The sequence below is a fragment of the Lathamus discolor genome, chromosome 6 (genome assembly GCF_037157495.1).
Source record: "Lathamus discolor isolate bLatDis1 chromosome 6, bLatDis1.hap1, whole genome shotgun sequence".
NCBI classification, from domain to species: domain Eukaryota; kingdom Metazoa; phylum Chordata; class Aves; order Psittaciformes; family Psittacidae; genus Lathamus; species Lathamus discolor.
Window position 1 is genome coordinate 91,121,499 of NC_088889.1, and position 25,223 is coordinate 91,146,721.

General features: G+C 53.2%; 1 protein-coding gene across 1 annotated transcript in view; it reads right to left on the reverse strand.

Annotated features, from left to right (window-relative positions):
• The window catches only part of PKD1 (polycystin 1, transient receptor potential channel interacting), an 88,615-nt gene that overhangs the window by 20,609 nt on the left and 42,783 nt on the right, over positions 1-25,223 (reverse strand). The window contains exons 7-23 of the mRNA XM_065684893.1: positions 22,509-22,723; positions 21,451-21,563; positions 21,252-21,378; positions 20,047-20,324; positions 18,830-19,579; positions 17,651-17,782; positions 15,920-16,095; positions 15,387-15,520; positions 11,651-15,273; positions 10,635-10,781; positions 8,378-8,521; positions 6,913-7,192; positions 5,462-5,678; positions 4,779-4,929; positions 3,707-3,859; positions 1,355-1,499; positions 66-668 (exon numbers count right to left, since the gene is read on the reverse strand). Of these exons, the coding sequence (XP_065540965.1) occupies positions 66-668; positions 1,355-1,499; positions 3,707-3,859; positions 4,779-4,929; positions 5,462-5,678; positions 6,913-7,192; positions 8,378-8,521; positions 10,635-10,781; positions 11,651-15,273; positions 15,387-15,520; positions 15,920-16,095; positions 17,651-17,782; positions 18,830-19,579; positions 20,047-20,324; positions 21,252-21,378; positions 21,451-21,563; positions 22,509-22,723 (7,388 nt within the window). The remainder of the gene's footprint in view (positions 1-65; positions 669-1,354; positions 1,500-3,706; positions 3,860-4,778; positions 4,930-5,461; positions 5,679-6,912; positions 7,193-8,377; positions 8,522-10,634; positions 10,782-11,650; positions 15,274-15,386; positions 15,521-15,919; positions 16,096-17,650; positions 17,783-18,829; positions 19,580-20,046; positions 20,325-21,251; positions 21,379-21,450; positions 21,564-22,508; positions 22,724-25,223) is intronic.

Consider the following 25,223-nt stretch of genomic DNA (forward strand, 5'->3'; position numbering starts at 1 on the left):
GCACCCAGCCCTTCTCTCCCATGGGAATAGCAAAGAGCATAAAGAGGTGGATCTGTCTGCTCTACCATTGAGGACTCTGTAGGTGAGCTGGAAGTGCAGTCCTGCTTCTCTGTTGTTGCTCTCCATAACCACAATGAGGTTCACAGATGTTCTTGCCTCGATGACTTCAGTGCCAGCAGAGAGGTTGTGAGCATCCGTGTTGTTTGACACCATTACAGTGATGGCTTTCTCTGAGTCCAGGCTCCCAATGGGGATCTGCACCCCGTTGTGTGTCTGAAACTCCATGGAGGCCACCTTTGTGGACACGGTGTAGTTGCTGATGTAACCAAAAGGGAAAGGATTGGAGTCCACTTGGAACATGACTTGGATGACATCCGTCAGGTTGGAAAGGGTGGTGTTGAATGCCTGGGGGATGGAGAACTGGCAGTTTGGTGTGTTCTCGTAGCAAAGCAAGTTAAAGGGATCAGACCTCTTGCCTGTGGCCTTAATTTCTCCCCCCACCAGCTCCAGGGGCTCTTCATTCAGCACTCGCGACTTCATGAGGATGCGCATCAGGCTGGAGGACAGGTTGTAGGCTTTGGGAGCTAGCAGCAAATTGTGGGCATCAGCAAGCAGCTCCTGGGGCTTGGACTCTTGTGAAACCGTGTTGACAAGGTGAATCAGGTCACCTGCAGGAGAGAAATAAAGGGGCAGAGGAGGCGGTAAACAGCCTACATAAGTGTTAGAGTCTAGATAACATCTGACACCTTCCCAAAGCAATCAGACAAGTGTTTCCTCACTGTCTTCTCACTGTAACTACACTGTGCACATGACTCGCTGCACTGAAGTGTTCAGTAGCCCATAGCTAAAAATAGAGCTGTCAGCAATTCCTGCAGTCTCTCAGCTAATGTGCAGAGTTTGGTGGTGAATACTAATGACAACAGGCTTTATTTCCCTCCTGCACAGCGCTACAACAGCGGATTGGGAAAGAGGGAAGGAATGGATAAAGCAAACATATGTCACTGAGTTCCTGCGCTATGGAGAACACTCAGAACCCCATTATAAGGGGTGCAAAGAAGGTGTCTGCTTCCTCCCAGGGTCACCAGGTAGGAATGCCCACACAGTGTTCATAGGCACCCCGGTGAAGTTTGGCACCCTCAGACTGCAACGGGGAAGGCGAGCATCTGGAAGCCATAGCTCTTACTCACTGTTTACTAAGAAGAGAATTCCCTGGAGTACCAGTGAGGTTATTAACAACTGTTGTATCTAAGTGTCCGCAGGGATGGCTGCCCGAGCCAAGACAACCCTGGGAAAAGTGCAGGGAGAAGAAAGTCCTGAGCATGAAGAGGCCAAACCCCAGTGGTAGCGAACTGACCCGTGATGTTGAGGATGTTGTCGGCGATGCCAGTCGGGGTCACGGTGCCCTGGGTGGTTTCCCCTTGCAGGATGGTCATCATGGTCTCCAGCTTGTTCAAGGTCCTTGTCAGGCAGGACTTGCAAACCAGTTCCTTGCTCACCACCTGCAAAGGGGAACACAGTCTGAGGCAGTGGGAACATCCCCATGGAAGGATGAAGGCAAGCGCAGCTCCTCCGACCTGCAAAGACTTGAGCATGTTTGTTCAAGCACCATTTGCACTCTGAAAGTCTCTTTCCAGCCCCGGGGAGGTGACTGCAGAGGCAATGGCTGCTCTGCTCAGACTGAGAGATGTTATCAACAAGTCTGTGGTGTCTCCAAGGCTCTTCCACTCACTTCCCCTCACATTCCAGGCAGGCATGTGGGAGTCGGATGGAGGATGCATTAGGGTTGGAAAGAGCAATAAAGGGCAGCATATTCCTGTTCCCTGGAGTTCATTTCTAAGGACCAAGCACATCTCCTGCTGTTGCATCTCATGAGCACCCCTCTGGAGCCACACACTGTATCTAGAGAAATCAACCAGAGGAGCTGGATGGGATCCCTCCATTCACTCGGCTATCTTAGGTGGAATCAAGATTTAGCCCTCGCTGAATCCATTTCAGTGTCCAAGTACTCCTGAAGGCTGTGGGAGGGATCCTGCCACTCAGGCGTGATGGATGTCCCTCCCTCTGCTCCCAGATGTATCCAAGAAACAGAATGTTCTAGCCATGGCCTGGAGCTCCCAGCACTCTCGAGGCCTGGATGGGAGGGACTGAGGCAACACATGGAAGTTGTTACCATAACCCCGTTCCTTGCTCTTATTCATCTTTTTCGCTTTTAATCATCACAGGATTCAGACGTGATTCACCATATGTTTTGGTGGAGAATCAAAACAGCATCTGCAGGTCTAAAATTCCCCCTTTTCTGCTTTTATTTGTAAGCTATGGGAAGTGAGGACATGCTGTTTAAATTGAAGTCCACCATGCATGGTCAGGTATCAAAGAGGTGGGGAAGAGAAAGGTTATGAGGAGGAGCCACCCAAGCAGAGCTACTGCTTAGGGAGGAGAACTGGCTAAGATTGAGAGGCTTCTTTTCCCTTCCAGGATAAATTCATTCTGTTCTATCCTCACCCCTGTAAGTAAAATCAAATGAGTATCAGCACCGATTGACGCTGCTACAGGAAACATGTGAACCCCACAGCAGGCTCAGCCACTTGGAATTCTAGATAACTGTTTCCCTAAGCTTTTCATTCCAATCCAGAGCACAAACTAACCCTGGAACATCAGCTTTTCCCATGGAACAAAACCTCTGTTTCTAGACCTGAGCTTCCACAGCGAGATCAAGTCACGAGGCAAGAGCACATAGGAGAGACAGGCACGACCCAATCCCGCATGGGAATGGGATGTGCTGAACCCCAAATCCCTGAACAAAGGTGAACAGAGAGAAGTGATTTTGAGGTTTACAGCCTTTGAAGCAGAGAAAGGAGCAGCAGAACAGGGACTCTGTGGGTGGGATGCAGTAGTCTGCCCATCACTTCACTGACAGCCTGCTGCTGGGCGAGGCTGCTGACCTGGCTGGGGAGACGAAGCGCAGCCAAGTCCAAGGGTGCCCGACTCCAGCCCTGAAAGCAAAGATTTGGGAGGAAGAGCATGCCAGAGCGGCCTGGCTGACCACCAAACCCCAGCGTATTATATAACTGGGCTCTCTTCCCTTTGCCCATCTGACAAAACACAGAAAGCCACTCCTGAATCCACCAGGCAGCAGCCCCAGCACCGGAGAGCTGAAGCTGCGAGCTGGCTGGGGAACACAGCGCTTCCAGTCAGCCGTGGAGCAGAGCACTGTTTCTAATCTCTTATGGTAGAAAGAGGGCTGGAAGGAACATCAGTCCTTGGCCCTGTCCCCTGGCTCAAGGCAGGTCCTGCTTGACTTGTGTTAATCCTGATGGGAGTCCAGCCTCTCCTCAGAGATGCTGTGGCTCCCCCAGCAACTTATTCCAGTGCTTCCCCAGTGTGTCAGGGCCTCTCCTACAGCCTCCATCTGCAGGTGAAGGGACCTACCTGCTAGCAAGCTGCCACATCAGGGCTGATAGCAGAGAAGCACAGAGCCCTTAGGTGCTGTCCTCCACCACATGAATACAAGATCTCACCAGCGCCTGCTAGATTGATGGCACAGCAAGAGGCAGAGCTAACAGCACTCAGGACATCACCAATGTGATGTGTGTCCTGTCCTCTGTGTGGTGTGTGCATGGGAGAGAAGCAGGGAAGCGCAAGAACTGAGGAGCACGCAAACAGCCCCTGGACGAGCAGAGGCTGGAGGTGGTGATGGGGAACATACCGTGCACTGTGCCAGGGCAGCCGAGATCTGCTGGATGTCATCAACTGTGTTCACGTTCAGCGAGTTCAGGGTCTCTGTGATGTTGTTGCGAGTCCAGGTCCGGAGTTCAAACTCATTCCCAGTCTCAGGTTCCAGAAGCATGGATCGCTCGTACTGGAGGCGATAAAAGCAAGCAGAGTGAGGACATGTATCAGGTTGTTTCAGCTGATGCTGAGCTGTGCTTCAGTCTCTTCTTCCCCGCACTCCGCATCTCCCCGCTCTGCTCCTGCCAGGGGTGATCCAATGAGCTGGGTTTTCAGTAGAACTTCCCCAATTTCACTTGTGCTCTCCAAGCAATTATCTTAGCAGCCTGGCACTTGACAGCTCAGTAGTACATCACTGTGCAGCCTGTATCCAGCCCAACTCAGGGGATCGCCCCTGCCTGGTGTTTTCCTGCAGGCTCCTACTGGGCAGGAAAAATGAATACAGACTGAAATTCCTGCCCTGCACATGGGCCCTATTTTATGTAGGAGGAAAAGGGAACACTGCCAGGAGGATTAAGAGCTCTGTGAGCAGGCAGAAGGTCTTTCTAGCTGCACCAGCTCAGCAGTCGGAACAAGGAAGGCTCCTTAGCACCCACAGCATCACCTAAGGAGCTACAGGAGTTGCGGAGTTGGAGTGCAGTGGGTGGCTCAGGGGAGGTGTGAAGGAGGTGGGGGATTTGGGCTGATTTGCATTTCTAAATCCAGTGTTTAGGCTTGAGTTTGACATTAAAGAGGAGAAAGCGTATTGAATACGAGGGCAGACAGCAGGGTGCATGGGAGACACCCAGGCCACCGCCTTCGCTAGGAACCCTGTTGTACTTTGCAGCCTCTCTGCTTTCCCTGGTCGTCATGTGTCTGGAGCTTGTTTCTGTTTCTGATGCATGCACAGAGGTCCAGCCCTGCTCCCAGCATGCACGTACACTGGTGTACAAGAAAAGCTGCAGCCTCAGTCATTTCCCTGCATCGCTGCATGAAATCTGGCCCAAGAACATCACTGGTGATTGCAAGGCTGCCTGGAGGCCTCTCTTGGGCAGAGAGTGCTGCTTTACCTCATTTAAGATGGTGATGAGGGCCAGAGAGTACTCAATGACCTGCTGAGGGTCCCCTTGTTTCACTAAGCCCTGGAGCACGGTGTCAGTTTGATTGTAGAGCCAGTGGGAGAGGCTTGGAAAGCCCTCGGGTAAGCCGATTTCCATGGAGCTGCCAAGGGAAAGAGGCATCTGGGTTAAGGGCAAACCAAATGGGGCTGGAGAAGGGGGCAGAATCTGCCCTTTAGCTGGGAGGAGCTACACTGTTTTTAGGGTCTAAGGAACAAATGGGACACAGATCCTCCTCCTGCAGGCACTGCAGGACCGTGGGCTCCGGCCTGAGAGGATGGGACCACAGCTTGGTGCTGCCAACTCTCTTTTGAGGGCTCCTGATACAGAGCAGGTGGCGGAGCACAGAGCATAGAGGTCTGAGAACGTGACAGTGCCTTCAAAGCAAGGTGTCACCAGGGAATTACGGAGATGGTCGGGAAAGGCAGTAACCTATGGGGAAGCCTCCCTGTTGTGCGATTCACCCCCCAAGGGCTGGAATTCTCACTGCGTTTCTGCTGAGCCTCCCTTCATCTCCCTGCTTCACCCAGGATCTGCTGAGCCCTGCAGGACAGGGGCCCAGCGGCCAAGCCATGACTGTGATGCAGGAGCCTGGAGCTGCCACATGAGCCCAGTCTCCAAGTGGTGGCTCTTACCGGTTGATGGCCACCACGGTCGCTCCCAGCTGGTCCTGGACAAGGACAGACACGGACACCATGAAGCCACTCTCATGGAAGCCGGGGGGCAGGAAGGCGCTGTGCTCGGCACGGCTGCCCTTGTACACACAGAACTCGTGGTAGTGCCCGGCCCGGTGCCGAGATGCCATGAGGATGTACACCAGTGGTCCCTCTGCATCCTCCGTGTCCCGCCAGCCTGCAAAACAAACCCAGACGTGGGCTCTGAGAGGGGCAAGGAAGCCATCAGAGCTTCAGCTGTCCCTAGCAAGGGGTCCCTGCGCTGACCCAGGGACGGGCTGTCCCCACAGTGAGGAGAGCTTGAGGGCTCCACCAGGCTGCGGGGATGTCTTCAGGGCTTGCAATGCAGAGCTCTGACCCTCTGAAGGCTCCCGATGTTCAGGGGTTTGGCTGCTGCCACGTTCAAAGGGATTTATGAAGAGTTTGTGATCAAAAGGAAAAGGGAACAACTCTGCTGGGGCTGGGAATGGCACTGACACAAGGGCAAACAGCTCCTGCACCAGCCCTGCAAAGCCTGGTATTAGGCAGGGGCTCAACGCAGCCCTCAGGCACTTCAGCATCCCAGGAATAACTGAGTGAAGGACAAATCCTGCACACAGGTTTCCTCGGAGTTCCCAGGAATTCTGGGAAGCCCTGTGGGAGGCAGGCAGTCGGGACATTCACTGCATGTTCCCATTGAGCACCGGTGAAGGTGGACATAGACCAGTGGGTCTATATCCTGCACGTTTCACTTCAGCTTAAAAGCAACCACTAAGAGCTCCAATTCCCACCGCTCCAAAGAGACCCCGATTTCATCACTACTCCGGGCAGCTCAAAACACACCGAAGTCACAACCTTACCATGCTGAATCCACCTCTTCTCCCCCAGCTTAAGCTGGGCTTTGGTGAGCAGCCCCCCCAGCCCCAGCAGAATTGACCTCCTCTGCAGCGTGGCTTCCCAGCATTCGTGCACAGACAGCATTAATCTCCGATCATTTGGGGAAATCTGCTTTTCAGAGGCTCTTATGCCTTGGCCCAAGGCTACAGGATGTCAGCCAGGCCACTTCTCCAAAGCTAGACTCATTGCTGCTGTCCCTGCAGCTGGTTGAGAAGGTAACTGCCGACGGGAACATAAAGCCCCCATGGCACAGGAGGCCTCAGGGCTTTGTCTTTTGACTCTGCCCACATACGTGTGACTCAGTTTCAGGCACCTATCTTCTGTTTCCTGCACTGCAATACCAGTTTCTCCTGCAAATACTGTCCTGGCCTGGATAGCACCATTCAACTGCATGAACCAGGAGCAAAGGAAGTGCCTGGCTGCAACCACGAGTTTAGGAACTCCATGATTTGGGCACACAAAGCTGCTTCTGGCCAAGCTTTGGGGATGAGAACGGGAAGCAGGGCTGGCAGGTACTGCAGGCTGTACGCTCTCACCTGCGCACTCAAAGTGCACCTTTGCCATCAGCGCCTTGAGGGGTCCCTTGGGAGACAGCCGGCAGGATCCTCCGACCGGAGGCTGGTTTGGGAGCAGGTCGATGGAGGCGAATCCTTCCTCCCCCGTTGTGAGGTCAGTGATGTGAAGGGTGAAGGTATACCCCTCCCCATCCTTCAGTGCCCCTTGCCTCAGGACCAGGTTCATTCCTGTGTCACCGGTGGAGGTTGTCCTTTTGTCCAGGATGAGGGACTTGTTTTTAAAGCTGTGTGCTGCCCATCGCTGTCGGGATGAATTGGGGAGAGACAGGAGAGGTTTTGTTTCAATCTGAACTCATGTCCTTAAAACGGTTTCAGCTTTGAGTCTCTTATAAAAAGTAACAGATTTCCAGTGGGAGCATCTGCCAAATTTGCAGTTGATAATTCAAGCTTTTAGTCTTGTGCGCTACAGCAACAAGAACTGGAGCCTTTCCCAAATGTCTGCTGGGAATATTTCCACTGTGAGATCTACTTTAGGCTCTGGGATTACATCACCCTCCGACAAGAGGATTTCATAACAGTGAATGCAAACCACAGGAAATCAATGAAGCGCTGGTGGAGTCTCCACGGGACCCCACGTTTTATGCGCCTGAAGCGGAACGTGGCCTGGGTGGTTGCTGTTAATAGCACAAACGTACAATTGCGATAACAAGAGGAACACTGAGATAGCCCACCAGAAAATGCCACACGAGGACATGCTGGGAGCAATGCGGATTAGCTCGCACGACAGGAATTCCACTTCTGAGACCTGCCTCCTCCAATGGGTTGCAGAGATGCTGTGCAGTGGAACGGGTAATTCCAGGAGGGCACAAGGGGCTTGGGGGGATCACAAGAGACTGAACAACCTCTGCGTGAGACACCAGAACAATGGGCAGGATGCCAGGCAGCAGGAGAAGAAAACACTTGGCAGACTTATTCTAGGAAAAGCTGTGTGGGAAGGGATGGTCACCCATGGGCTTGGGTAGGAGGAGACACTGATGGAAGACTGACAGGCCATGAGTCCTGCAGCCACAACCCGCGGCGAAGGAAAGCTCTGGGCATCTCACAGGGGTCCAGTGGCTACAGGACGTGGAGAACCTGCTCCACAGGCTCTCCTGGCCTCCTCAGTGCTGCTGAGACATGGTACACCACGCAGGAGCCCCATGTCACACCAGGCAACCTCTGTGCTTTAAACCTCCAACCCTACAAGCCAGTCCTGCAGCCAGTCGCAGGGGCTGTGATGAAGAGACTGGTACCAGCCAGCTTTCATCCCCCAAGCCTGACCCAGCCACTGCATCTACGGTCAGAGATTGTTTCCCTCCTTCTCTCTGTGGCAGTTTAGATCCAGGACTGTATTTTCACCCAGCTCTTTCCATCCTCTCCTCCTTGACTCTCCTATCCCTAAAGCCCACCACACGGAAGCAAAGACCAGCATTGCTAATGACTTTACCCCAAGCTTGGAGTCATTGTGACAGTTCTGGCAGGTCCCCTCCAGGTAGACATAGGAGCTCTTGCTAACTTCATAGACGGACTGAGCCTTGCAGGAAACACACTCCAGGGACACAATAGGGACTCCCCCTCTCTTGATGAATACCTGGGAAAGCAAAAGGCTCCATCAGAGATCTGAGACAAAGATCCAGACATCTAACAGGCACGTAGGCATCCCAGCAGCTGCTTCTGCAAGGAGGAATCGCTCTGCATCAGCCTGATGGTGATTCTGGATTTACTACATAATCTAGATAATTCCGGATTTACTTTATTTGCTCTTTTTAACATCATAAATCACTTCCAAAAAAGCCCTTTTGGAGCCCTGTGCTGAATTCCCAGCACAGGTCCTGCTCGCGGTGCCAGTGGGGATGACGCTAACCAAAGCCCTTGACTGTACAGGACATCTCAGGACAAATGGGATCCAGGTTAGAGTCTGGGAAAGAGAAGCAGTGTAACAGGGAAAGCCTCCAGCACAGCACAGACCAAACATCTGGTGATCACCTGCCCTGGGATGTGACTGCACCTCTGCTTTGCCTTCTGTGGGCTCAGCTCTTGGTCCTGCCTCTGCAGCTGTGGACCCGGGGCTGTGGGTCCTGTCCTCGACTCAAAAGGTTGATAAATGGGAAGTGTTTATGGTCCAGAGTAACAGAGGGCTCAGGGTGAGCCAGAGCTGAGTGAGGATGTGCTGCCCTGTGCACAGCAGCACGGTCCCGCTGTCTCCATCCCTGCTCCCATCCACACAACTTGCGCTAGAACCACTTGCCATGTTTCAGAACCCGACCCTTGGGCTCTCGTCCGTCATTTCTGACACTACCCATATCCCTGAGAGACAGGAGTGATGATCAAAATAGGCAGAAAACAGTTCCCACCGCACATCCAAGGCATTTTGCCCTGCAGCTTGGAAGAACCGCCTTTTCCAGAGAGTACCATGTCATTCCAGGCTTTTAGCTCAGCTCTAAGCTGCACACCTCAAGACATCCACACACCTCCCTGGCAAAGGCACCCAGGGGAGCTTGAGAAGCACTGGTGGGTCAGACACAACAGCTATTGAGCTCTGAGCCCTGCACTTTGTCTGCATTCCCTTAATCCCCCAGGAAAAGGGATTGTCCAGCACTGGACCGAGCCCTCTGCCCTGGCAAAACGAATGTGCTGCATTCAAAGACAGACAGCAATGAAGACATTGTTTAACATGGCAGACTTTGAAAACAGGATAACTATTCCCAAGCCCTGCGCCGGAGCACAGTGAAGCTCCATTCATTCCTACAGGATTTGCAAACTTCCTGCAACACTGGCCTGGTTGTTTTGCGCTCCTGCATGGAAACCAGATAGTACGGAATGTCCTTGACAGACTCTCAATTCCCATTTTTTTCCTCCCGTTTCATCCTGCAGCCCTGGTTTAAAACCCAGGCGGTAAGAGTTTCCACTTCCAGCCTAACTACAGCTCCAACTGCCAAACACACCACGATGAATGTTTCTGACATAAACCATAACTGCTGCCGGGCTGCAGATGCATTCAGCAGCAGGCTTAATCCGACACAAACAACATGCACTTCAAAAGAGCCTGCCTTAAATAAAGTCAAAAGGAGAGAAGGGAGGAGCTGCTCAAGGTAAAATGAAGCAGCAGCTCTTAGGAAGCTCTCGCCGGGCAAAACAGCCTGGTGCTGGGGCATGGGAAGAGCCCAGGGATGCACCCAGAAACGCTGCTGACCACAGGCTCCTTCACTGTCCCCCCACAGCAGACCTGTGGCCACAGACTCTTGGTCCCGGGCACCATTCAGGGTTGGTCCCTAATGCAGCCTCTGCACAGAGAGAGGCTGACACAAGGTCTAAAGGAAGGAAGAAACGAAAAGGACTTGGCAGGGCGAGCAGAAAGTGCTGTGGAAGGCAGCATAAAGATGAACGTATCATAGAAACCCCAATGCCTGTTCCTGCCAATGACCTGGGTGAGATCAGTTATGGAGCCCCAGCGATGCCCTAAAACCTGCTCTCAGGTGCTGGGGGGTGCAGGAGGCAGCTTCCACACCCCCAGTTCAAGTGGTGCTGGCTCTCGGATGGGGATGGGGATGCAGGCCAGGGAGTCAGTTGTGGCTGGACATGGTCCCAAGGCAGCAGCACTCTCCTCTAGAAACTTCCCTAGGACAAGGGCCATGGACTTCAGGCTCCTGTGTCCAGCACCAGGCACACAAGGACAGGCAGGGACCGTTGTCTGGGGTACGTACGGTTTGATTCGTTGCCTCGGGGCTCATCCCCTCCTTCCTGACGGTGAGGTCGAACGTATACTCCACATCTGCTTCTAACACAGCTTTGGAAATTGTGACAATTCCTTCCTTGGCACTGAAATTCAGAGAGCACCCTGCAGCCGAGCTCTGCTTGCAAGGAGAAAAGAACTTTCAAACCCTCCTTGGTACGGGTGACCAGCGGGTTAGTCCACAGCCAAGCATGCAGGTCCACACAACGTCACGGTTACGGATCTTACTGTGCAATGCCACCACTGGGGTGGCAGAACAGGGTGGTGTCTGGACACCAAAGCACAGGATCCTATTGCCCAGGTTAGTTAGTATTGGAATACTGTATTTCACCTGAGCTTCACATTCATATTTTACAGCAGTTAATTCATCATTAAATAGCTTATAAATATTCCCAATCAACACAAGAAGCTCACATTGAACTCCAAAGTCTAACCCAGACACACTCCACATCCATTCTGAGGTCAAGATAGAAAACAGTGACTTTTTACAGGCAAAAGAATCCCGCATTCAATCATAAATGCTCCTCCTAAGAATATGGATGAGAATAGGAAGGGCAGTTCTGCCTCGTCCTTCTACCACGGTAGGGTCACTTGATTGCTCCAAAGTCTAACTGCTGAAATTAGAGACATTTAACTGCTCATGGGAGAGGGACCAGAGCCCCCAGGCCCTGTGTGCAACCAGCTCTCTGATTCCTTCAGGTCATGGAAACAGCTGCACTGAAACCATGCACCAGAGGCCAAGTACAAGGCCAGCACTGGACTGCAGCAGGATGCTCTGCACTGCTCCTCACAGCAATTCTGGTACCACCATCCTGAACTGAGAACTGGGAAACCCTTGCAACCCTCCTTCTGGAGCAGGTTTATTAAAGATGCTCACAAAGCCTCCCTCGACACCATTTCAACTCAGACCCATATTCATAGAGGAGCTGACATGCAGATGGAGCTCCCAAACGACCAGCCTCTCTGGCTGTGCAAAAATGGTCTTACCTTGGAGGAGTAGGTACAAGACCAGTCGTATAACAACGGGGTCTGTTCACCATCATCCAAGTTCGGGTCATAGGACTTCTCCCCATCCAAGATTAAGTCCTGCGTGTTGGACCATACACGGTATGACCCTCCATCAATGATTGGGACCAGCTTACTTGGTATCACAGTGACATTGGCAAAGATGCTTTTGGACAGCGGGGTATCTCCAAAGGAGACAATAAAGATGAAGCAATAGTTCCCAACTTGAAGGGCAAGCTTTGGTATTACGAGCTGGGGCCTGTTCACATCAACGTTTGGCAGATGGATCCTGCTGGAGTCATCCAGGTTCATGCAGCTGGGTGCTTTGTAGATCTCCCATAGGTGCTCTGTCTGGTACTTGATGCACCCACGGAGGTCAATCTGTGCCTCCAGGTAGTTCCTCTGGGACCGCTTCATGATGACTTGGGGGGGCAAGGCCAACTCCACCTCTGGCTCCTCACACTCCAGCACTTTGACAGTGACAGTGAGCTGGGCTATGAAGAAGCTGATGAGATTGGTGGCATTCACCTCCACCAGGTAATCCCCAGGGCTCAGGTAAGAATAGTTGGCCACTGCAACCCTGGTTATTTGAGTGGAAGAGCCATCCCCAAAGGTCCACAAGAACTCAACACTCCTGCTGCTGGGCACCACGACTGCTTCAAACAGTGCTGTCCTGTTGACAAAGGCATTGGAGGCAGTAAGGAAGACTTGGACTATCGGGTCTTGGACCTGGATGGTTCTGGTGACATTGATACCTCCCAAGTCATTGAAGGCACTGAGGTGAATCTCGAGCAGCCCTGCAGCTTCTGGAGTGTAGGAAACTCTTTCTCCTGCCATGGTGACCACGGATCGACCTTGCTCCTTCCACAGGGAGAACTGCCAGGAGAAGGACACGCGGGAGCCGCTGCCCACCTGGGCACTGAAGCTCTTCTCCGTGCCTGTGGCTATGCCTTGCTCGCAGCAGTTGAGGAGCCTGACATCACGGATGGCCTCCAGGACAGAGATGAGCACCTGGGCATGTGCGATGCTGATCTGGTTCTGCACCGTCACCGTCACCAAGTAATCGCCGCTCTTGGTGAACTCATGAGTGTACTTGGACCCGTTGAGCACCACGGAGTAGTCCCCACTTATGCTCACCAAGTAACTCACCGAGGTACCCGACGACATCCTGATCACAAAGGTGACCTGTTCCCCTGGCTCCACCACCTTCTTGCTGGCAAGGATTTCCAGGCCTTGGATCCTGTCCTGCACTGAGATATTCCTGCTGGCCAGAGCCCAGCTCACATCGTTGGATGCATTCAGATAGACTGTATAAAACCCTGCTGTGGGGAACGTGACAGCCACGGACTGGCCACTCAAGGTGCCGTTTGGTACCTCCCAGAGCCAGGTCACTTCAGTCCCTTTCTGCAGCTCCCCCTCAAAGACCACCGTGGAGCCCGATGAGACGTATCTGCAGTCCAGTTCTGCAGTCCCTATGCTCAGCCCCTCTATGACCTCCTCTACACAGATATAAACTGTTGCATTGGTTGAATTCAGCTTGTTTTCTGCTCCAACAACAACCTCTATCATTCCAGGGCTTTGGAAGGAGTGTGTAATAAAGGGTTCAGAGGTAACAGGAGAGAAGCCATCCTCTAGGTACCAAACATACGTGACGCCAGTGCCACTGGTTAAGGTGGTACTTATGTTAACAGAAGCATTGATAGCCACTGGGTTGGGGAAGGCATAAGGCTTTAGAACACCGATGCTTTCAATGAACTCCAGTGTCCTGTTAGCAGTTGCACATCCCAGCATGTTGGTGGCTTTCAGATAGACCGTGTAGTTTCCAGCTTCTAGGATGCTCAAGGAGAAGGTTTTCCCAGCAAAGGTCTGCACAGCAGTGCCATCCCTTTGGGCCACCCAGCTGTAAGAGATGTTGGTTCCCTCTCTCACCACCGCCTGCAAATGGAGTGTTCTGTTAGTTGGGAAATAGATGTCCTCCACCAGGTCATTGCTCATCACCTGCAGGCCTTCAATCTGCTCCAGGACATAGACATAGATGCTGTCCTGCAATGAACTGATCTTGTTCTCTGCTGTCACAATGACATTGAACGTGCCCACAGACCGGAATGTGTAGGATATTGTGGAGGAGCCCTGGATGGGAGTGCAGCGATCACACAGGATCCATGAGTAGCGGAGGGCGGTGCCAGCTACGAGCGTGGCCACAAAACTCACCGAGCCGTTCAGTGGCACCACTGTCCTGCTGGCATTGATGGTCAGCCCCTGCAGCCGCCGCTTCACTGTGACCTCCACGGTGGTCTCATTAAAGCTCACCTCATTCCTGCCCATCACACTAATAGTGTAATGGCCTGTGTTGTTGTAGGAGTGGGTAGCAATCTGCCCAGGCTGGGTAGTGCCATCTCCAAAGTCCCAGCAGTAGCTCACTTTGGTTCCATTCATGCTGGCAGAGAACAGGTAGATCTGGTTCAGCTCCAAAACGCTCGTTCCGTTATATTCAATCTTTGCTACCCCAACTGGCTCCTGCACTTCCACAAACGCTGTGTCATTGTTGAAAGAGACGTTGTTGGAGACAGTCACTGTGACCAGGAAGACCCCCGTGTTCTTGTAGGTGTAGCTCACCTCAGTCCCACTCGATCTAGTGGACTCATTGTTCCCGAAATCCCAGCGGTAGCGGTACTGGTACAGAGGCACAGCACTGACCTGGAAGCTGCTCTCTTCACCAAGCCTCACAAACTGCTTGGAAGGGAGAAGGGTGACATTGACTATCTCTGGCTCCACACAGACGCTGGTGAAGTAGTGAGCCTTGTTAAAGCTGCTTGAGAGAGTCAGGGAAAGGGGGAAGGTCCCGCTGCGGGTGAAGTTGTGCATCACCACCGGGTCCCCTCTGATTGTCACATTGGAGGAGCCGTCTCCAAAAGTCCAATCAAAGATGTATTCCTCAGGATTGCCCGTCACGTAGGCAGTGAGCTGCACATCCGGGTGCTCCAGGATGCAAGAAGCAGGCTCTATTTTGAGCACTTCCAGGACAAATACCCGAACGGGCACGGTTTGGGAGACAGAGTTCACCGGATTCACAGCAGTCACGTTCACCGTGCAGTTGATGTCCTTTATGTACACGTGTTCCACCACCGGCACCTGAGTCCTCAGCACCGTCCCGTCCCCCATGTCGAATATCCAGGTGATGCTGTCCCCTGTCTGCACCGAGGCGTTGAGGGTCACGGATGCTCCCAGCTCTGCTGCCTCATCCGCAGAAACCTGGAGCCCCGTTATCTCCTCAAACACTTGGTAGCACTCGACTGTCTCCACGCTGCTTATGGTGTTGTTGGCTGTCACGGTGACGTTGTACACCCCTCTCCTGGGGTAGCTGTATGTCACTGTGGACTGGCTGTCCGTGAACAGCGAGGACCCGTCCCCGAAGTCCCAAGTGTACAGGACACCGTAAGGAGATGGCGATGGGTCGGCCCTGAAGGTGACCGGGCGGCTCACAACTAGAACATCCTCCTCTGCTTCCATCTTCACATCAACCAGGTAACTGTGGACGTGCACTGGGGTCAAGTGGGTGAGGTTCTCAAACTGGTTTGACACGAGAACCACCAGGGCATATTCTCCTGCATTGGGAAAGAGCAGGAAAAGACCAGTCGTGAGGATATGCTTCTGCAACAGCTTCTGGCCCAAACATGCCTGAACCCCTTCTTCCCCCCAAGAACCATCCTGAGCATACCTGGGTCTTGGTAGACGTGGGAAACATTGTGTTCAATTACAACCTCATGGACACTGGGATCAGGAACAAGGAAAGATTTGTTGTAGGGAGGTTTGAACAGGTATGTCTCCTGGATGCCATCTCCAAAATCCCACCTGGAGAAACATGCAAACCACGTTACGCTGCACAACAGGAGAAGCATGGAAATCCCAGAGGAACCCTGGCCTGGCCTACGGCTGTCTTGCAGGCTCAGGGCTGGGGTTTCCAGAGAAAACATAATGCCAAGTATCAAAGCAGGAGCTGAGGAACTGTCACCGTGAGAGGAGAACAGCACTGGTAAGAAGAGGAGGAACCCGATATTAAAGCAGCGTTGCAATCCTTTAAAAGAAAAGCATTTCAGCCTGAACTCTAGGTCGCAGCCAGTGTGGCTGAACCCCACTTGCAAATGAACTGAACAGAGCTGAGAAACGGGCCCTGGGAAGAGAAGGAGTAAGGTAAGACTGGTAAGAGTGCACAGCGAGACCCTGAGTTTGGGCAACTTGCAAAGGACTCACAGGAACATAGCATCCACAGCTGAATCAACCTGAACTCTTGCCGTAAGCTCCACGGTGCTGTTCTGAGGCAGGACCGGCAGGACACCCAGCACCGTCAGGTTCTTCATCTTATTCATCATCTCCACAGTGACATTGTAATTGACTGTGAAGTTACTGACGTGGTTGGAGGCGGTGAGCTGGGGAGGACAGTGGGACAAAGAATGCATCTGGGGTCACCTTGCTGTGCTGCCCTCTCCTGAGAGTGGGGCTTCACTGTGCTGAGGGGCTCCCACCAGGCAGGCGAGCAGCTTAAGGTCAGACAAGAGCAGCTTCGATGGCACTGGAAAGCAGCATAGACTGGAAAGTCACCTACCTGGTAGAGCCACCTCTTGCTGGAACCACCGCATCTTCACCACTAAAGCCAGTCCAAGAAAGGAGTGGAAGAGGACAAAGGGAAGAGCTCATCCTGAGACTCCTCTGGCTCTGAACATGCCAGTTACCCTTTTGCCTGCTCCACACTGTCTCCAGCTGCAAAGCCCAGGCACTTGCTGGCACCAAGGGGACAACAGCCACCCGGTTTCCTTAGGACAGTGGCAGATGAGTGGCTCCAAGCACAGAGTGGGGATGGGAGAGACTCCTGAAACCAAGCCAAGGGCAGCTCCAGCAGCCTGGGTGCAGTGGGCACAGAGAGGGAGAGCAAAGTTGGGCAAAGGAGGGGAAAGGAGGCAAGAGTCTGAAGAGACAAGACAGAAGTAGAGCAGGATCCTCAAGATTATCTTGGCTTGTATCACTGCCATGGCACCTAATGATGAAGCATCTCATCGCCTCTTTACCTGCAGGAGAGCTGAGCTGCTGACAGAAGGGATCCTCCACACCCAGTTGAACAGAGACCTCCCACCCCAATGAATAACAGGAGTTTGTGTCTAGGCTCTGTGGGTCTCTTATACCGAACCCAGTGGACTCCAGACTAACGCCACCCTCTCAGCTCTGGAAGTGGAAGCAATCCAGGCTGTCAGCACAGGCCTTCACCCAGCAGATTAGTGCTGCTCAGCGGTGTGCTGCACCAAGCAAGTTAGTGGCAGCGTGCCCTCGAGCTGGGCTGGCTCTCTGCAGGAAGCCAGCAGTTACCCTGCAAAGGGACCAAGCAGCTTGGAGCCAGACCAGGGCTCTGCATGGCAGAACAGGGCATGACACAGAAAGATGTTCTGGCCAGAGATACTGTTCCATAAGAGACACCTCCCTCTGCCCAGCCCCTCTGCTCCATCCTTCTTCTGGGGTCATGACAAAACCCAAGCTCCAGTCTGCACCAGTAGAAAGAGAACAGGACATAGACGAGATGAGCTTGTGGCAGAAGCTCTGTCCTGCCTGTGAAAGCCTCATGCTTGCATCCTGCCTCTGCCTGGTTCTGAATCCACATCTCCTGCCTGCCAAAGCAGTGGCCAGCACCCTGCAGTGGGGCTCCCTGCCTCATTCCTGCGGGATGAGTAAGGGCAGACACTCCATGAACAGAAGGAGAACATGAAGCAAAGAGGAGAAAGCGAAGACAAGGAAGGCAGGGAAGTCAGCTGTAACAGAAGAACAGGAAGAAACTATGTGCAAGAGCAGCTCAGTGGGAAGTAGCAGACAAGCTCATTAAGTGCATAGTGAAAACCTCAACTCTGCCTTCTCTCCCTCCTGCTTTTCCTGCTTCGTTTGTGGGATGAGATGGAAACCTAGGATTGCAACGGTACGATGCGAAAGGCCTTGGCTTACCGAAAGCTTGTACACAGCTGGGCTTTGGTAGATAACATTGAAGACAATATTGTAAAAAGTGAAAGATGGTTTATCATCTACTGTCCATCGGAAAGTCACATCTGAGCCAGCTTCCATCACTGGGATGTAGCTCTGAAAGGCAGGAGAACATTCCACACTAGTGCAAGAGAACAGCAGGCACAGCGCTTCCCGGGAGATCTCCAGCTGAACTGGAGAGGGAGCAGGGCCAGGCTGGGAGGCCTCACACACTGCAGGACAGGATGCTCAGAGCACGACATAGAGGTGCCAGATCATCTGTGCCTTTGCTGCTGGTAGACAAACGCAGCCCCTGACTCCATAAATCACCAGCAGAGCAGGGAGCAGGCCCCATGCTGCCTGTCCCCCTCCCTAGGGCTCTGCTCTTGTGATCGGGTCTCTCTTGCTGCCTAAAACCCTTCCGATAGCTTTGCACAAACAACTCAGCTTTAGCTACACCTCTGAGCTGAGTCTCCGACCCTTGTCCACGACCCGAAGTCTGTAATGCCCTGCACTGGACAGGGTAGGCTCCCTCCTCACTCCTACAGTGCCTCCCGAGCAGATCATGTAGCCAGGAAGGGTGAGACCAACAGGCATTGCAGGCACAGGGTTCTGCCATAAGCAGCCAGAGCTTGAGCAGAGCATTTCAGACACCCACGGGCAGTTCCTGCTCACGTTCCGAGGGCTTGGCTGTAGCTCTGGGGACAGGGGACTGGAGGAAAACAGCCTATAAACACCGGAGTAACTCCAGCACTTGGGTGGATGGGTGAAACATTCTTATAGCTTCAGCCAACTGATGTAAGGCTTTAGTAGAGCGAATCTAAAGGAGTAACTGCCTCGACAAGTCAGAAGCAGTTAACTGCTGGTCCTTCAGAATGCCTCTGGTTTTCCATGGAACTGGAAAGCCAGTGTCCCCCTTGCAGGAGGCACTTACCTCTGAGGGAATCCAACCTACTTCCTGCCGGAAAGCACCAGTGCTTTCTGCCACATGCCCCTGTCTGCAGCAGCGCTGTCTGCACGGCCTGGGAGCGGTGCTTAGCAGCAAGCAGTGCTACACCCCACCAGTGTGGAGCTGAGCCCAACCTCCCCGTGAGCCATACCCCGCCTTAGTGCCAAGGGCTAAAACCACTGCTGAGGGATGAAACAACTGCAGTGAGCACTCACCACTCGTGTGTTTAGCAGGACCCTGCTCTCAGGGTCAGGGGTGGCCCGCAGCCCGCGGATGGGCTCCTCCACTTTCACTGTGACGGTGATGTTCTGCGTGCTCACGGTGTTCTCTGCCACGAGCACGTGGGTGCTCACCCCTTCCCTGAGGCCGCTCAGGCTGACCACGGCAAACCAGGTATCGTTGTTCTCCCGGGCACACTCTGCTGTGAGCGGGGCAAGAGCTGCCGGGCAGGACCCCTCGAAGGGGAAGGTGCGGTTGTCTCCCAACCAGCTCGCGGTGGCGTTCACCCCTGAGGAGAGCTTGATGAGCAGGGTGCTGTGGTTGGATGGCAGGTAGACCCTGCCGCCTTGAGGAGCAGGGTGGATGACACGCAGGCCTGACACCACGGAAGTCACCCAGAAACTGCAGGACACGTTGGTGCTGAAGACCCCATTGTCCACGTTGGCTCTCACCGTGTAGCGACCAGGATGCTCCAGCCCCATGTTGTGGGGGCTGATCACTGGGACCAGTTGCTCCTCAGCATAGAGAACACGGAGAGAGCAAACAGTGTTGTTTATCCAGGAGGCACCAAAGAAGCCATCAGCCAGGCCAAGCTCCCACTCTGAAGAGTTCATGCTTAAGACATTGGTTCTGTAAGGGGATGTGGTACTCGGCTGGCACTGGAGGAGTGAGCCCAAGCCTGCACTGTGTTGGAGACTGAAGACATCCTCAGCCTTGACAAAGATATTTTCTTTCCTGAATGTGACCTGCAGAGAGAGGAGACACCTTTGGATTAATGCTTCAAGTTCAGAGCACTCAGCACCCAACTCCTGCCTGGGCAAGACAGCTGGATTTCCTGCCAAGTGGAAACCAACTGGAAAGCCACAGATCCAGCCACAGCATGGGGAGACTTGTCACCACCCTGCTCCCCCCGGCCCCTCTGAGTCAAATGTGCTAGCACAGAAGCCAGCCTTCTGCTCTATCTTCACTGCTTAAGTGCAATAGGAATGGTTGCCCAGCCCTTTGAGCAACTGGTTTACCCTATTGCAACAGGTTCCTGCAGGGAGCCCGTGGCTTGCAGTTGGTGGCATGTCTGACACTGGGCAAGTCATTTCATTTCAATGGACTTCAGTATCTCCATCTGCAACTTGGGACCAGGCCTTTATTCACCCAGAGCACTCAGGAGAGAACTGCCCCTCCTACTCACTGGTTACAACAGCTAGTAAACACTGACCAGATACTGGGAAGAAGGGCCGGCTGGGATCGTAAAGAAGAATTCCTTGATGAGTTCATAGCTCAGCTGGCTGTCATTGTGCAGAGGGGAGAGGGGTGGATGGGTGCTGGCGAGAGAACCGTTGGCACACTGGGTCTCATTGCAGCAGTCTTTCAATGAGGAGCACAGATTAGTCAAATGGCACCACTGGAAACCAGGAGGACATTCAAACAGCGTCCAGTTCCCATCATCCTGAGCCACGTGGAACGGTTCTGTGGCATTTCTTTCCTCCTGGTAGTCTGGAAGAAGTGATAGGGAAAGCAAGGATCACCATTCTGACCAGTAACACTTCTCCTCGCTCCAAATGCACCGTTTCCCACTTAGACCTTGGCTCCACTCTTAGGACAAGCTGCAGCTGCAACACATCCTGCTGCTCCACAAGACCAGTGCCCTGTTTTACTGGAAACCTTCACAAAGGCACAAAGACCATTACTAACAAAGTCTCTTTTCCAGTGAGAACACAGCAATCTGCAGTCTAAAAGAGATCTGTGCCCAAGGGAAAGCGAGTCCAGAGCTGGCTTTGACACTGAAAACACATTAAGCAACTTCTCCTAAGTTAATGTTTTCATGTCAAAAGTATCTCTTCAGTGTCAAAAAATATCCCTTTGTAACCAGCCAACCCTATGGCTACAGCAAACATTCTGCTGCAAAGTTAACTGCCAAAACTGTGACTATGGGGCTGCTGTACAAGGAATGAAAGGCTTATTACATTATCTCATCCATCGGGAAGAAACAGGCTCGGGGAAATGCTCTTCCTTGTTAACCTGTGGGGCCAGATGGACCAGAACACATTCCCGTTTGACACGTGATGTCTTCCCAAAAGTACTCGAGTACAGCTCAGAAGATCAATTCACTTCCACACATGTTCCTTACGCTCCTGTTTTCTTCATGCACTGGGACAGGTTTCTCCCTCTATTAATTTCTCCAGGACAATCACTTCTCCAAGGCAACCTCTGGCTGTTCACCCACACCGGCAGGTTTTGCACTTAAAGTCTCCTCAAGGAACAGAACCAAATCTCAAGAAATAGAACCAAATCTCTGAGGTTTCAAGGCTTCAAAGCTCCTGCTTTGAAAACAGAGGGCTACAAGAAGGCCACATACATTGTCTGACATGGCCTTGGTGAAGCTGGCTCTCACAATACCCCAGGCATCGAGAGATGTCTCACCTTCTCCATCTATCGGTCTATGCACCTGGAACCTCACTTGAACGGGTTGATGCAGTTCCTGCGTCACAAACTCCAGCGCAGTCAAATATCCCTCGTGCCTGAACGCCAGCTCAGGGAACACCATCACCTGCAAGGCAAACACAGCTCTCAGCCTCCTGCATCTCCCTGGGCAGCAGCAGGACCAGCAAACCCTTCTCACCTCCAGAGCTTGCCACGGAGCTGACGGCGCATCTTCGGGCACGTTCCTCACTGCCTCGTGCGAGTCAAACACAGGGGCTCCCACAAAGAAGTTTTCGGCATTTAAGAGAACTCCTGTTTACAAAGGAAATGCGTGAGCAAAGCATCGACACTCAGCAAGGCCTGAAGCTGTTCCCCCCACGCAGCTCCAGCTGGAGCAGGGCTCGGAGCACTCAAGAATACTGCAAGGCTGTAGTTTCCTTCTTCCTCTTCCAGGTGCTTTGGTTTCTTTCTCATCCTGCACAAGCAATGTTTGCATTTGCACTACTCAGCACTTTTGCCATCTAGGAACTCTGCAAATACTTCTCCCTTGCAACCCCCCCTGCTTCTGCTTCAGTTTCTGAGCACGAGGTGTTGAGGATGGCTGTCCCCATCCTCCTTGTCCCCCAGGGCTTCATGGCCAGGATGAGCTCGTTTCCAGCAGCAGCAAACACCCCTGGCTCATCCACAGCCAAGTCTGGCTCCGGGCTCTGAGCACATCCAGTTGATCCTGTCCATCATTCCAGGGCCAGTGATGGCTTTTCCTTCTCACCTAAACCTCCCGTATTTCATATCCTTTCTGCTTCTCTTTCTTACTCCCTACACCACTTGGGAGATCTGGGAGGCTGCACAACACAAACCTGCACAGCACACACCACATTAAAGCTCACCTGATGATCTCCAACCCCCTGCAGTCTTTTAACTCACAAGACCCCACCATCTCACAAACTGCAATAGGCCAGCGAGAGCCACCAAGGCAGCACCAAACCCTGGCAACAGCACCGGCTGCTCAGAGAGAAAAGCTATTTCCAAAGCTCTGCCTCACAGCTTCGCTCCTCTCTATTTCTACTGATGGCAAAGGTTGGAATAGGCCAAATGTTTCCTTCGGGCTAAGCCAGGTTTATCAAACCTCTGCTGGGAACACTGTGGTTGCTGCCAGTCCCACTGCTCTGGGTGATGCTCTGGCTGACCCCCTCCATGCAGCCCTCTTTCCCCTTGGCACACGCCAGTGGGGGGCAGCAGGGGGGAAGCAGAGCTCACCTTTTGGCTTGTACTCGCAGACGTAGCTGTGCTTGGCCATGCACAGGTCCGTGTTACACTGGCCTGTCGGGCCCATCCGGACACAGTGGTCAGCGTTGGAGGGATGGGGCTCTCCTGGCAGCCAGTTCTGACAGCTCTCCAGATTAAATCCTTCGCCTCTTTGCTGTGCTCCAGTGCTCGCAAAATCATTGAAGCTGATCCAGACATCGAGGCTCCTTCAGAAAGTAAAGGGGGGGGGGAGATTTGAGGAAATCATAAGTATTAGAGAGACCTGGGACAGATGCCATCTGCGGTTCCCTATAGAAATAATAACGGATTAATCCAGGTGTCACAGGCTGCATTTAATGGAGCCTTTTAGTTACTAAAGGATTTCAGCATCCATTCTACCACCAGAACCTGGCTCTTGAATAGCAGCTCCTCCACGGCACAGCATCCTCTGTCTACCTGCCCTTTAAACCTGAGCGACAAAAAGCCACCAGCCCTTTGATAAGCTCAGCCAAAAGGATGCAGACAGAGCAATCAACACGAGCACTGCAATGCAGCAAAGGGGAGCTCAGGGGAACATTGTGCGCAGCTGAGCGAGTAAACGGTTGCTCACGTACCCTCGATGATTGCTGCCCCATAGCTTGAGTCACCCCATTCCCAAAATGCCAGTCTCACTCCAGCTCCAAGAGGACACAATCACTGCCTCTGCCAGCACCACAGAGCTCGGGACACACTGGGAAGCACTGATTCATCTGTGCAGACCTGTGGAATCTACAGTCAGCGCTCCCCTGCAAGTGGAACTGGCACCAGGATTAAACCTCGGATGCTGTCACGAGCTCCTGTGCTCCTTGCTGCAGGTGCTGGGTGATCATCAGCTCCTCAGGCACCACCGAGAAGCAGCGCCAGCATCAGAGGCCAAAGCTCTGCGGGCAGCCGAACCCCAGATACACAAGGAGCTGCCAGGATCATTGTAGGAAGATGGAAATGTCCCTTCCCCATCTGGAAACTGGCTGAATCCCAGCAGTGATCCTGGTGGAAAGTGCTGAGTGCGCTTCCATAGCCACAAACAGCCTGGACAACTGTTTCTAATAGCACCCAAGCAGAAAGGGAGGCTTTTGTTCGGTATTAACTCTGGAGGGGGGTGGAAACAGCCTCATCATGCACCCTTTAAAGCTCCCTCCTGCACGCTGCCATCACTTCTGCATGGCCTTGCCCCTCGCTCCCAGGGTGGTACAACTGCTCTCAAGAGCAGAGCAGGGAGGTCGCTGGTGCCTCCCCAGCACCAGGCTCAGAGCAGATGAAGTGATGAATGAGGCCATGCTGAGGAACGACGGCAGAAATAACTGCTCTGTGAATGAGGAGTTTTCATTGCAAACAAGATGAGAACACAAATCACTGCTCCCGACCCACTGGCAGGGATTAGGGGGAAGCAGAGGTTGGAAAACAGCCTCTTTGCTGCCATCAATAAAGCTCAATGGAGATTTTCCTTTTCTAATTCCAGCTATGATCTAACTGCAAGTCATTGAAACAGAAAAAAGGGGAAAAAATCAAGGAAAATGGTGGCTGGTTTCCCACCCTGCCCAATGCCCTGCAGAGAATAACCAGAGGGCTCTAGACATCCTTTCCTGAAGGAAGATGTGAGCATCCCTCTACCAAGCAGCAGGAGCAGCACAAAGCCTGAGGAGGTTTGGAAGGGGAGATGGGCTCCTTGTGCTGCCTCCAAGGGGAAAGCAGGGTCCCCTGGAGGGGGGTGCGCTGGAGCACTGGGCTCCTGGAGATGGGGACGGGCCCAGCTCAGCACAGGCTGCCCCTGGGAAGGCCTTCAAACGACAGGAGCGGAGGAGAGGAGCGAGCAGTCCTTGCTGCTGTGGCTCTAATGGGAAACAGATTCCTGCTTCTGTCCTTTTCCCACAAGAAGCCATGGATGCTGCATGCTCCAGAAAGCTGCTGCTCCGCTGCTCTGCCTTTTATCGCCAGGGAAATCGCATCCTGGAACTGCCTCCTTCGTGTTTATCTGAATGGATTAATAAAATAAATAGATGCAAGAAAGGGGCTGGGGAGGAGAGCAACGAGGGGCAGCAGCTGGGGAACAGCTTGGGTGGCTCGTTCCCTTCCGAGGTCTCATGATTTCCTTGTGCTGCATCCATCAAAAGCCCTGCACGCAACGCCTGAGACATCAGAGCGCCGAGTGACCGGTGCCTAACCCGTGCAGAGGGACAGGCTCCTTCCCCCCGGAGCAGGGACCACGTGTTTGTGATCTCAGGATAAAGCCCAGGGTGAAGGGAACAGGGCAAGGGTGCAAGTGTGGGAAGCAGGGGCTGTCAGAGCCCGAGCAGGACCGCGCCAAGGCCACGTCACACACGGCTCTTCCCTTCAATGCGCTTTCTGGGCTGTGGCTATGAAAAGGCCACCTCCAACACCTGCATCTGGGAGTGCTGACAAGAGCTGTCAGGCCCCTGAAAGCTCTCCTGGTTGTGCTCCCCCCACCCCGGGTGCAGAAAGGGTCCTTGGAGGGGCGGATTTCATCAGCGGCTGACACTTCCAGTGCTCCCTGGTTATAAAGCCCAGTTCCTGAGGTGGAACAGATGGTGCTGACACTGGGAGAGGAGCTGCTCCCTCTCAGGATGTGAAAGAAGAGGGGAAGGGGTCTGAGATTCAGGCTGCAGCGTGGCTGGAAGGGTGCAGGATCCCGGCTGGGATCTGCCTTGGGCTCTGCTACACTGGCTGCTC